The sequence below is a fragment of the Sinocyclocheilus anshuiensis genome, unplaced genomic scaffold, assembly GCF_001515605.1.
Source record: "Sinocyclocheilus anshuiensis isolate Anshui unplaced genomic scaffold, SAMN03320099.WGS_v1.1 scaffold463, whole genome shotgun sequence".
NCBI classification, from domain to species: domain Eukaryota; kingdom Metazoa; phylum Chordata; class Actinopteri; order Cypriniformes; family Cyprinidae; genus Sinocyclocheilus; species Sinocyclocheilus anshuiensis.
In genome coordinates, this window is record NW_015548220.1 from 118,835 (window position 1) to 132,779 (window position 13,945).

The following is a 13,945-nucleotide window of genomic DNA, read 5'->3' on the forward strand; positions in this document are numbered from 1 at the left end:
ATAGATAGATAGATAGACAGACAGACAGACAGACAGACAGACAGACAGACAGACAGACAGACAATGACAGACAGATACTTAAGGTGTTGCTGCTGAAAACTCAGTCCTAAGATTTGTTTTTTCTTTGCAGCAAGAGGAGGTTGGAATGGCACTGTGTGGAGAACAAAACACACAATCTGCAACTGGCATATTTTTCTTATTTTAGTAGCAGGACTGACTCGCCTTAGGAAAGCTAAGGCCAGAGTGTGTGAAAAATGACGGGGCCAAAAGTGTCGGGCCGGAGGAAGAGAGAGAAACAGTGTGAGTTCTCTGCAGGTCAACAACATCAGACTGACAATGGAGAGAACTTAAAGGGATGATTCACTCCTAAATAAAAAATGCTATCATAATTTAGTCATCGCCATTGCAAAATGACCAACACGCTTCAAAAAATCTTATTTTGTCTTCCACAGGGAAAAAAAGGAAGTTTCATGTTTACCTAGTAAGACCTTGATTAGTGTGTTTGATTAGGGTTGGAGCAGGACCGAGTTTGGTGACCCCTGATTTACATAATCATACAATGACATCACCAATAATGATGTGAAATGTGGATGTTTTACATGTCTAAAACATATAAAGTGAATAAACTAGTCTTAATCAACTCCATAAAAACTTTCATTTCGCCTCTTTATTCAAATGCTCGTCCCATGCACGCTCGTATCAGCAGCTCTTCAGTTCTTCAGTCCGAGTTTGAACTGTTTGCTCAGTTCAGTGACTGTTTGGAGGAACTGGAGCGCTGAATGAGTTTGCAAAAATCAGCGTCGTAGGATCACATACGCAGAAATTTTGCTCATTTCAAACCAGAGTGACTGTTCATCCAAAATTGAGTTCTGACTAAGTAACTTGCAGATCTGTGCTACTCAAGTCGCGAACTGTTTCAGATGGTTCGGCCCGATTTGGTGAACTGGTTTATTCAGTTCACTAAAAAGAACTGGTTCAAAAGAATGATTTGTTCACAGACCGGACATCACTCTGGACCGTTTGCCTGAGGATATGGGTTACAGGTAATACAGGTAATTGTTGTGCTTCATAAGACCTCAATATATCATCAGGAGCCACATGTATTAATTTTGTCTTGCCTGTATATGCGCTTTTTTTACTCTCAAGTTCCGGTAGCCGCTGACTTGCATTTTATGAATCACCAAGGACCATGGTTTTAGCTAAAAAAATCTTGTTTACTATCCTACTGAAGAAGAAGAAGAAAGAAAAAAAAAACTCACCTCCTTCTTGGGTGACCTGAGGGTGAGTAAATTAACAGCAAACATAATTTTTGTGTAAACTATCCCTTTAACAGAGCTCACATTGTGTTCTACATTGCATTCATATGGGCTGGAATAGTGAAAGCACTTCTACAAATGAGCATGAATTCAAGAGGTCACCCACAACCCACAAACACCTGGACTTCCTTGTAGAACAAACCCTGAGGTAAAATAAATAGCAGCAAACTGCTTTAACCTCAGTTTAAGAGCTCTGTTTCACCTCATGAGTAAAAATAGCACATGCAAATCAATAAAGTTCAAAGCTCATTTTAGCAGATGGAAAATAAAAATGCTTATTTATTGTACTGAGCTCAGAGTGAGGTTTTCAATACGGCAGCTGTGAGCTGTACCAGAGAGAAAAAAAAAGAAAAAGAAAAAGAAAAAAAAAAACAGAAAGCCCTGCAATTGATTAAAAGTAAATGAGGAACGCAAATAACGGCAAGCTATAAAACACCACAAGACAACAACTTGAAAAAATAACCAACAATAAATTATATACAACCTAAAAACGATTTATAGTGTCCTGGGCCACCAACAAGCCTGTGGTCTCAAGTGTTTTAAAAGAAATCTTTGGCTACATGCTAGCAGCTAACAGCTGCACTTTAGTTTGTGGACATGTGTCTTGTAAATAAGCCTATGAACGTATCATGACAGATGTTACGACTGCTATCTTCTTTAATCAGGGACAGATAGACTAAATGGTTGGGCAATAAAGAAAATGGTGTGAGCTCCAAATAAAAAGAGATATCGAGCGGGACACATGCTACAAAGATATCCTCAGATAACTGCATATGACTGATGAGTGAGGGCTGAGGGAGAAATATGAGATTTAGACTCATCTCTTTCAAACGGAAATCGTGTTATGTCATTTATTGATTAGTCTTCTGACCTTTGGTGGTGATGGATGCAGAATTTCTCAGATAATACATTTGTTCTTTAAAGAAAAACAGTGAAAAGCTAAAGTTTTAAAGTCTACAACAAACATCTATACAGGTGTATCTCAATAAATTAGAATGTCATGGAAAAGTTCATTTATTTCAGTAATTCAACTCAAATTGTGAAACTCGTGTATTAAATAAATTCAATGCACACAGACTGAACTTTTCCACGACATTCTAATTTATTGAGATGCACCTGTATATGCATGCATTCTTGCTTCTCTGTGAATTTTTGAAGTTGGTATGTTTTTTTGCGGGGTGCATTCATTTGATCAAAATACAGTAAAAATATTGAGAAATATTACAGTTATTACAGAAACATTTCTTATTATTATCAATGTTGAAAACAGTTCTGCTTAATATTGTGATTTGTTTCAGGATTCTTTGATAAATAAAGTTCAAAAGAACAGAATTTATTTGAAATACACTCACAAAGATACAAAAAGATACAACATCTTTGTAACATTATAAATGTATTTACTGTAATTTTGATCATTTTAATGCATCCTTGCTAAATAAACATATTAATTTATTTTAACATATGTTATTCAGCTTCAGGTGAAAATATTTGCTGTCAAAGCAAAACTAGTCCATATAACTTGTAACGTGTCTACAATAAGTTACTCAAAACAGACCTATTTAATGTTACTTATAACTGAAAACATTTTTGTGTGTGTGTGATGCTATTATGTCCACATCAATAGGTGTCATATAAGATGGTTGCGATATTGTCTAGTGCATCAAACAAAAATGAGTGCACCTTTAAAACAATATTTAATATGTTAAAGCCGTTCTCCTCATAAATACTTGAAACCACCCAAAGAATGTTTTACTGTCCTTTACTGTCCTTGTGGGGACATTTTGTAGGCAAAACCTAACTCATTCACACACTCCCTCCCTCCCTTTATATTCCATGTCATTGTTTTTTGAAGTGTTTGATGAATCTTTTGAACTCTGGATTGTTACAGTCTGACTGCACTGACACACGTGTAATTTCTCAAAATGTGAGAAATGAGTATACAACCCCCCCCCACACAATTCCTGGTAAAAGACCGTGAGTCTTAAATTGCTGTTTTGTAATTATCTCGGCGGGGTTGACAGAAGAACAGCGCAGAAAGGGAGTGAATACGTGTGTGTTTTTCCATATAGAAAACAGCGGCAGTGAGTTTTCTGCGAGTGTGAAGCTTCAGTATCACTGAACTTAATGGGACAAGAGAAAACCTACTTACAAAATCAATGCTTTTTAATGCCAGCACTTAGCACTAACAAAGCTGATTGAAAATGAACATGAAGGCGCTTTCGAAACGAGCGAGTTCTCACCTGAAAGAAGACAGCCATGGCCGCAATTACTCGCCTCTCCCGTATGGCTGTGTTAAGACTGTCAAAGTCGTCTGAGTTATACATGAAGATCTGCATCTGTGTGTGAAAGAGAGAGACAGAAATGTGAGAATCCTGTTAGTTGGAGACCTTTAGCCAATCAGACTGTAATTCTTACATTATCACAGATGAAACACACATAGTCCATTATCAAAGCTGATATCTCATAATCTCATGGTCCGTAATCCATCTCATCCTGTAATCTCCTGAGAGCGTTCGGTCTCCTCGTGTTTCCATTCCAAACATTAGGCCCTGTCCATCCTCTTATCACTTTGATGGGATCTTTGGCAGTAGATCAGGCTAATAAATGTGCTCAACTCTCCATGGACCGCAACGCCTGTCTAAATTGGCACAGGCCGTCTGTTATTCTCCACTGTCAATACCTTATCCAACAAAAAAGCTCCAAAAAGACAACAAAGATGAACGATATTCTCGTTGGCATATAGTGATCAGTACTGTGTCAATAAAAGGTGTAGATTTAGCAATGGAGAAACGACACAGAGTCCCGCTGGGTTCCTGAGAGAGTTAGAAAAGGAGGAAATAATAAAACAACAGCTAAATACAAAGACTTAGAGGGACTGGAAATTCTTACATTTTAAAAGAACTTCTTCAACCAGAGTCGCTCCATCATTCTGTTGTCATAGTGAATTAAAAATTCAATTCACACATAAAATGACTAGATTACAACTCTTCTATGATGATAATGATTTTTATTCCTGATTTCAAATGTATTTTGATATAGTAAAGTCAAAAAGGTGATACAACTGTCCTGATATAACAATGAAGAAAAGATTATGCAAAAATAGGTATTTTTGTTATTTAGTTAATATTTTCATGAATGGCTTCCCTGCTTATTAATAGCTGAAAAAGGCTTGTCTGCCAAATCGTAATCATTTATCTAAAGTATTAACCCATTTAATCCCACCGGTCTAAAAAAGGTTTTCATTTATAAAGCTCTAAAAACCTTACTGATAGGGCTGCACGATAAATCGAAATGGAATCGAGATCGCGATTCGACAGAAGCTGGGATTGTCATGCGTATCTTTCAGTGAAGCACGGTTCTGTGATCAGCAGTAAATCTCCATCCCAAGGCCAGAGGGCGCTCTCGCGCTGAAACTCCAAATACACCTCGCAGAAGAAACCCAGGAAATGCCTATAGCGGTAGCTGATGCTTACTGACTGACGTTTTAATGCATTTCCTGCAAATATGGAAAAAAAATAAAGGAATTAAATGAATTAAATATGTGCAGTGTCACATGATTAGTGCAAACTGTCCCACGACCAGAGCAGTTTAATTCCGGTTTGCACCATGAGAAGATAATGGTTGCATCAAAGCTAAAGGCTAGTAAAGTATATGTTATAAAGTAACATAAAGTAACAAAGATATGACAAAGATTTTTGGTCCACATTATCTTTAAGGTGCCTAGTATTAATATATGAATTCACATATATTTAGCTTTGTTGAGTGTGGTCATAGAAGGAGTAAATACGTTGATGGTCACAATAGTGGGATAACAGTGAATTTAGGTATACAATATAAATCCAATTGCAGTTGTTAGTGAAAGATGCACTAAAATGTAGCAATGACAAAACATTGCACTAAATTAAAAGTTCAAATGTTACAAATAAGTTACAATATTGATGTTGTACTACTGGTAGCACTAATATAAAAAATTTGATTACATATTTTACAATAAAGTAACAATTTTGAAATATGTTGATGGTTGTATTTTTTTTTTTGTCTTTTATCTCAGTATTCTTAACAGTGTCTTATAAGGTTTTTTTAATGCATAATAGTAACCCTAGAATGTGATCAAACAGTTTAAAATAGCTGGGCTAAGATGTATAAAAAATGTTATGACTGCAGAAATATGTTAATTCAGTATACACATTATGCCACTGGTCACAATTTTTCACACACTTTTGCAAAAAAAAAAAAAAAAAAAACCATTATTGATTTTTTCAATAATTTGTATGTTTTGATGAAAGATTACAAAGACAAACATTTTTGTCTTTGGAATAACATGCACAAGAATTATCCACAATAAAACCAGAAATGTGTAAGAATCAATTTTGATTTAATGTTGACTTACTAATAAATAAAACCATTTTCTTGATAATAAAATTTCGCCAAACATACTGCCTAAACCTCAAACCCAAAATAAGAATGCATCAGAAAACGCTGAGGTACTACATGCCAAAAGAAGATTTTGCTGAAATTATTCAACATTTCAGGAGAAAACTACAACAGTGAATTTCACATCTCCACATACGATCAATAGCACTACATATATAGCTCACAGTCCAATGCTCTTAAAATCAAGAAAGAAAGGCTTGTTGCCTACCACATCAGCTTGTTTCTCCTCACTTCTCTGTTAGCATTGTCAATATTATGCCTGCTGCATTTTCTCGCCTCTGTAATCCTTACACGAGGCCCACTTTGATCTAATTCTGTCTCAAACACCTCCATAGTTTCAGATCACAGATCGCACGCCGCACGCCAGAGAATTCGCAAGCCTACGGGCCCTTTGCTTAACGCCTCCACCTGCGGCGTTGTGTCTTACAGGCAGTGATTAATGACATAAATATCTGGGCAACTTCTGAAAACACGCTCTCAAATGAAAGTAAACAGCAGAGAGACAGGAAGAGTAACATAACAGGGTCGCGAGTGTCTTAACCTCTCACTGTTGGAAGCTGTCTGCAGTCTGTTTGAATTCAAGCAGGAGGAGAAGTGACAGACTGTGATGCGTCCTCCATACAAGACAGAGAACGACTAACATTACGCTAAGAAACTACATTTTTTACTAGGGAATTTGAGTAGTTTTGACTGAATTTTGAAGTGTATTTGACCGTTCATACCCGTAGGTTTCTAAAAGCAGCTTTGTAGAAGACATGCCATATATAATCCTGGAAACAGTTAGTGATTGGTTTTACTGAGACACACACACACACACACACACACACACACACACACACACACACACACACACACACACACACGCACGCACACGCACGCACACACACACTACAATTCAAAGGTATATATATTTTAATTTATTAATACTTTTATTTATCAAAAATGCATTAAATTGATCAAAAGTGACAGTAAAGAAATGTAGAATATTACAAAATAACAACAACAAATGTTTCTTCAGCACCAAATCAGCATATTAGAATGATTTCTAAATAAACTGTAATAATATTTCACAATATTTCTGATTTACTATATTTTTGATAAAATAAATGACGTCTTTGTGAGTATAAGGAACTTATTTCAAAGACATTTAAAAATCATACAGTAAAATGTCATTTTAATTTTTAATTTTAACACACACACGCACGCACGCACGCACGTACGCACGCACACACGCAGTATTAGGTAGTAGGTTTAGGTATTCCACGCATAAAGACAATTATACTGTGCACATTATCCAAACTCCAAAGCAGTGTATGAGTAGTAAGGTACTATGGTATTTGCACTGTACTTAGTGCTCTGTAAAACTCTGTAGAAGCTAATAGTCAGGAATCATGAGTGTGTGTGTGTGTAGGAGGGTGATAGACTATGCTAAACACCAAACCACCAGCGGCTTCATTAAAGAAATGTCAATAATTTATTCTGATTCATGAAAGAGAGAAAATTATAGCAGTAGGGAGAGGATGAACCTGGTGTCAGGTCACCTTTATAGCGCAACATAAACACAAACAGTTGTGCACACTCACACGCATGCAAATACATGCAAACCCACAAAGGCACTAAAGGGCATTGTTCAATCAAAATGCAATGGAGCAGAATTTATAATAATGGAGTAGTGTGCTTAAGCCTTGTAAAATAGATGAATAAATACAATAAAAACACAATATGACGATTAACCCACCAGCTGCATTAAGCAGTTAAACAGTTCTACACAATCATTACTAGTGCTTACTAAGGGTATAGTTCCTCATTGTTGTTCATACTGTTGATTCAGGGATTTCAACAAACCTGTAGGTATTACAAATACAATTCCAAATTTTCGACTGACAGACAATAAAATGGATGAAAAGAAAATCTCTCACATTTACACTAAACTAAGTCATATCTAGAGACTAGCCAGTCAGACTCGAGCCAGTCAGAAACCACATACTGTAGCAAAAGAGTGCAGTCTGCCCACTTTTTTGGTTCTTGAGGTATTGAAGGATTTAAAAAAAAAAGTTGTTATTAAACCATTATAAGCTATGAACCACACCAACCAGCTATGAGGTGAATCACAACATTACAAACTTAGATTTGAAACAAAAAAGCTTTTGAAAATCAGAAAAAAAGACAAAGGTAAAAGACTATGTACTTGACAGCTTTAATGAGGGAAAGAATTACAATCCACTGTACAATGAAGTACTGTGAATGACATTATCAACTTAACAACGATGGAGACATTTTTTCATTTGTTACAAAATGCCCATGTATACAAACACTTAAGTCATTTGAGAGCAAAGGGAATCTCTATTATGACATTCGTAGTGCTTCATTGGAGCAGTTGGGCAGTGAAAAGTTATTTTGGTGTGATTTGCAGGTTTTGTTTCTCTGATTAGCGAAGATTTCTTTATATTTCAGTATATACCACTGATTATGGAGAACTTGACTTTATGACCTAACACTCACCCAGAATGTATTACAACCACATAGCTTGGCCCACACCTTAGCATTTGTATAGCAATGTCCTGGCAACCACAAACAACATGATAGCATTGGTACAACACACCAAGGTTCCCTCTAGTGCAGATATTTTCTCTCATGGTAAAACAGATCAAAATTATTGATGACTCAATTTTGCACTACACAGACTGTTAACCAATCAAATGCTGTAGAATGTGAAAGCCCTGCCCCCCTAATACAATCTCTGTACATGACTGACTTGTTAATTGGTTGTACATTGTTGGTTGTACTGTCTATGTATGTCCAACTACATTCAACCAACTAATGAGCAGAAAATCATGGTTCATGGCTGTGACCATTAAAAGAAAATGCGATAAACCCTTCAATATGTCCCACCCCAACTTCCTGTTTTAATAGGAGATGTGTCAATACAGTGAAAAAAAGCTTGTAAGCAAACAACTCACAAACCTGGAGCAAAGAGCAATAATATCAACATTTCTGTGTAAACACACATAGGCTTTTACCTCTGACAGGCCAGAGAAGCCAAAGCAAATATGTAAAGGGCAAAAGCAGCACTTTCACAGCTCTGTGTCTATGTGTGTGTGTGTGTGTGTGTGTGTGTGTTGAGAGAAAGAGAGGGAGAGGAGTGAGCGTCTACTCTGAGATCATTAACATACAGGTCACTCACAGGTATCTGTGTCTTGTATGTACTTAGGTAAGTGTGTGTCTGTGTGTGTGTGTGAGCGGATCTCAGCAGAGTTTCATTAGCACACGGGTCAGACACGGCTCGTGAAATCGTCCGCTCTGGTTACACATATCACTTACATACACTCGCTGTTAGTCAAATGGGCAAACACACACAACACAGATGGAGCTGAAGAGTATGAACATGCTAACAGAGAGCAAAGATATAACATTTTTATATGTTGGAAAAAACAGGCTGCGTTCTGAGAAGAGTCGAGAAAATGAGACAGCAGAGTGGAATTCAAAGCATGTCTACATTTAAGCAGATACTCCAAGGCTCGGTAGCTTGATAGCACGCGCCCTTCATCAAAATGAATAGATTTTTTTCTCTCCCTCAAACAAATGATCAGTAAAAATATGTTTTTTAAAGAAAATACTAAAGAAACTAATTTGGATATGATCAATTCATGTTCTGATGTTTGTAGATTTTGTAACCTTGTTAATTGTAATATTTATCTAAGTACATTAAAACATTAAATAAGCCTTGAAATTAAAACCCCCAACAAAATCAAACCAAACGAAAAAACAAGCCAGAATGAACAACAGGGTTGAAAATGTGGCCTAAATTACGTTAAATCACTCAGAAGGAACTAGCTACAAGGGACCAAATATTGGTTTGGACTGTATTTATTAATAAACTTATAATACAACTATAAGTATTTTTTTAAATGTATAATAACAATCATTACAGGGTTGAATATTTCAGCATGAGAATACTGTACATGACAAACAAATATAAATATAACACTTCAATTTGTGTAAAAATTGTAAAAAAAAAAAAAAAAGTAAAAACTGTAAAAAAAGAAAAAGTAAACAACAACAAAAAAACATTTCTTATAATGAGTAACAGGGTTATATGCAAAAATGTGTGAAACAGATCAATATTATGTTTGTGGTAATTCAATTGACTGAATATCAATTAAATTGACCAAGCCAAAATTATACATTTAAATGTTGGGTACAGTCGACAAGCTCTACTATTGTTGGCAATTGGTCGGTTAGCTGTGTGAAAGAGTTAAACCAGATAAACCAAATAACGTGCTTTCATCTCGACTGCTAATATAAGAGTGTTCAATCATCAGCCATTAATCAATAAACAATTTCCTGTCAAATATTCAAATAGCAGCAGATGTTTTTTTTCTAGGTATGTGATTTTGAACATATGTAAATAGTGTTGCTTTGCTGATTGTGCACTCTTTAACAGATTTTTCAGCAACTGATGCTCCTCCTATGTGGTAGAAATTCTCTAACATGGAAGAATCTTCAAAAAGCTACCACTAAAAATAGCTACAACTGAAAATAAATAAATAAATGAATAAAATTAGGTTTGTGCGGCACAATACACACACGGGTGGAGGTAGCCTAATTGCTAAGACCTTGGGCTGCTAATACAAAGGATACAGGTTCAATCCAAGGTAAGAGGTGGATTTGGACAGTTACTGTGATCACAATCCAGCCTTATAATGATTATGCCCTTTAGCAAGACACTTAACCACAGGCTGCTCCATAGGGATGTCCCTGAAATTAGTTACTGTAAAGATGATCAGCAGGCGCTAATGGCGACTTTCACAGAATTCTCACTGAGATGCTGTTTCTGAGGCGGCTTTGAAGAACATAATGATTGGGAATTCACAGACTAAAATCTAAATTAGTTCACCTGCTCCACAGAGAGACTGGCCTTGATCTACAATCAGCTTCCTTCTTCTACCTTGTCATCTTGTTCGCTTTGTTCTACTGAGCAGACCTGCCCATACTGTAGATCAGTGCTTTAATCCTGAGACACATAACAGGTCCTGAAATCATGGGTATAGGGAAACTTACTCAACCTTCCGGAGAAATTGCAGAGCCATTATTTGAATGATTTTTTTGCCTCGAGATTTACCTGCCCCTAAAATTCCAGTAACAACAAAGCTAACTATGGTTGGACACATTTACATGTGGGTCAAATGTTTTCCTGACTGAGTGGACAGTCCTTGGCCAGAAAAAAGGACTCATCGATATGGCTACATGAGAATATAACTTTATAAACAAGAAAATATGGCTGCAAGGTGAATCTAACCTCTGATAAGTTGTCCTTGTAACAACTCTGAGGGGCTTTCCACAGCATCAACATTCACAAAGCTAACAGAGCCTGAGGTAAACAAATGGATTCATCTAGGATCTTCTCCTGAGGAGAGACAGCAATTCTCCTCACACCAAATAGAGGACGAAGGGAAAAACAGGCATCATCACCCCAGAGGAGGCTCAACTTGGCTTCTTATGCTCTTTTGTTTCTGAAAAACATGCAAGGTAACCCTGCCGAGAACCAAGCCGGCAATGGACAACACCTAAACAATCTTGTCTGCCATCGGAGAGGCTTTGAATGCGGAAGCCCCGCTGTTCTTCAATGCTGGAATCGCTTCAAATCTCCCAAAATTACTACAACTACTCCTTTCTCCGAACCACATGAGGTCTTTATGTCCTTTCTGTTCATATTCCCATCAGGGTCAAGGTCAGTGTCTAGGACTATGCTTCCCTTCGGCTGTTGGCTCCCTGTTGCTACAAGACCATCAACGGCTCTTCACAACTTCAAAGCGTGGTGAGGAAATGTCCTTTGACCTGCTAATTATAAACCAATCAGGAGCATCTGGTTTTGCCTAACAGGGAAGCGGACGTCTGAGATTGGCAGGGTTTCTCTCTTTTTGTCTTCCTGTGCAAACACATTGACCTGCCTCTCAATTCAAACAGGAGCAAATTAGCCATCGCCGCTGAATTAATTTAGCTTTTGCTTTATAAAAGACTCAAGCTGTGTCCCCAGTGTTTGTTTGCAGCTCAGTCATCCATCAAGGTCAACAAGGTTTTAAATTAGATATAATAAATGAATACCAGAAATCATAAATAACCCAGAGAATTACAGGTCATTAAGAGCTCTAAACTTTGCCTGAAGTGGACATTGTGTTTGCACAAAGACAGCTGGCTCACGTTTTCACTAATGCAGTGCTGAAGAAGGCACATCAACGCCTTTTCTTCCTGAGAAGGCTGAGAAAATCAAAAGGCAAATGAAGTATTGACAAAATGGCACTTCATCTTTGGGACTGGGACGCATTAAAATGCAGGAGGCAGAGTGCGTCTACATGCAACATGTTCTGGATGAGTGCACAAGCTCTAGTCTATTTGTCTCAAGGACCCTTGTGCTATTCAAATCAACTTCCGGGCTGTCTCGGATGTTAATTATGTCAAGATCGGGACCGTTTTAAACACAAAGACCAATCAAAAGGTGTAACCTCTGAAGAAGATAATGCTCACCAGCAATCAAACGCTTGAGCTAACGTGCCTCGGATGGAATCAAGGTCAGAAACAACTCGCTAAAGTTTGTTTTGTTACATGTGTGGAGAAACGAGCCTTGGTCTTGCTTAAGATCAACCAGAAGTGTGACCCCAGAAAACAATAATGCTCACCTGAAATAACTGGTGCAGCCAATCAGGCGCTTCAGCCATTTTGCCGCAGGGTACAACAGAATCAAGGTCACAAACAGTTCTCTAAAGTTTGTTTTGTTAGATGTTCGGAGAAACGAGAACAACCCTATCTTTATCTTCTCATCACATATTTAACAACAGAAAGCATGACATTAAGAATGCAACAAAAACTCAAGTCTAATGCATGTGTATTATAATCATATCAGCTGGCAGGTGACAAGTTAATGGATCATCATAATAAATATTTCATTTGCTCTTGGGGTGGCATGGTTAAACACACACACGCACGCACGCACGCACACACATACACACTCCGACCTCCCCTAGCTGATCCATTCCTCTTAGTGTTGAATTTGAGTGACAGGGCACATATCGATTTCGGCACTTTATCCCTTTAAAACAATGGCCATCACTGTGAGAAAGCAAAGGAGATAAACGAGCGCTGCAATCCGCAGGGAGCAGAGCCTAAAGATTTCCCACCAGTCCTTGATCTCACTGACCGAATGTCCGCTCCACAGCTCCAACATCATTCCTCCTTTACTTTATATCTGTTTGCTCTTATTGGGCACTTTCACAGAAAAGGGTACAAAATAGTGCCTGAAACTCTTAAAAATGAACTCTCTCTCTCTCTCTTCTTTTTTTAACATATAATTAGGGAAATGTGTTTATTTGTTCATCGAAAATGAATAATTAGACAATTCAGTTACCACATAGACAAATAAGCAACTCTGTTACCAGAATTAATGTTTATAGAGTTTTGACCATCATATATATATATATATATATATATATATATAAGTGGTAAGTGGTAAACAAGTACACTAACTTTACTAGTGGCAAAATTGTTGGAAATGACACTGAAGGACAGTTGTCCCTCCTGCATAAACAAATTAGAAATTGGTGTGTGTGTGTGTTTTAAAATTGTATATTTTAATTAATATAAAAACTGAATTTTAGATAATCAATGAACTCATTAATAATTCTGAGTTACACAGTAAGATCTGTTTCAAAAACTTACAACTGAAAAAGTAAACACTGAATGTTAAATATTCTATTACTTGTCAAAATAAATAAATTGAAACAGTTCCATCATTCCTAAATTGAACAAAGAAAAAAAAAGTTATCTTTTAAATCTCAATGAGCAAGAATGTGAATATGGCAAGGGTGGACGATGGCAGCACACAATTGGTGAAATGTAAAAAATAATTTATTTTATGCATTTCAATGTGATCCATTTTCATTTGTACTTTACCAACTAAGACCAAAACCGACACCTGTTTTTTAATACAAATAGTCAGTGCTTGCATTTATTTGTGCATTATATTGCAAATAATAAATGCATATTAATTTGCACCTCACACAGCACTATATTTTAGACCATATGAGAGACATGTTCTTAAAGGGGTCATAGGATGCTACATGCTCTTTTACAAGTTGTTTGAACTGAAATGTGTGTTGGCAGTGTGTGTACACAACCACCCTATAATGATAAAAATCCAC

The 13,945-nt window shown here is 36.9% G+C and overlaps 1 protein-coding gene across 1 annotated transcript in view; it reads right to left on the reverse strand.

The window, feature by feature from the left end:
• LOC107654175 (receptor-type tyrosine-protein phosphatase gamma-like) overlaps positions 1-13,945 on the reverse strand; it is a 270,415-nt gene that overhangs the window by 61,671 nt on the left and 194,799 nt on the right. Inside the window, exon 6 of the mRNA XM_016441146.1 lies at positions 3,557-3,652. Within this exon, the coding sequence (XP_016296632.1) occupies positions 3,557-3,652 (96 nt within the window). The remainder of the gene's footprint in view (positions 1-3,556; positions 3,653-13,945) is intronic.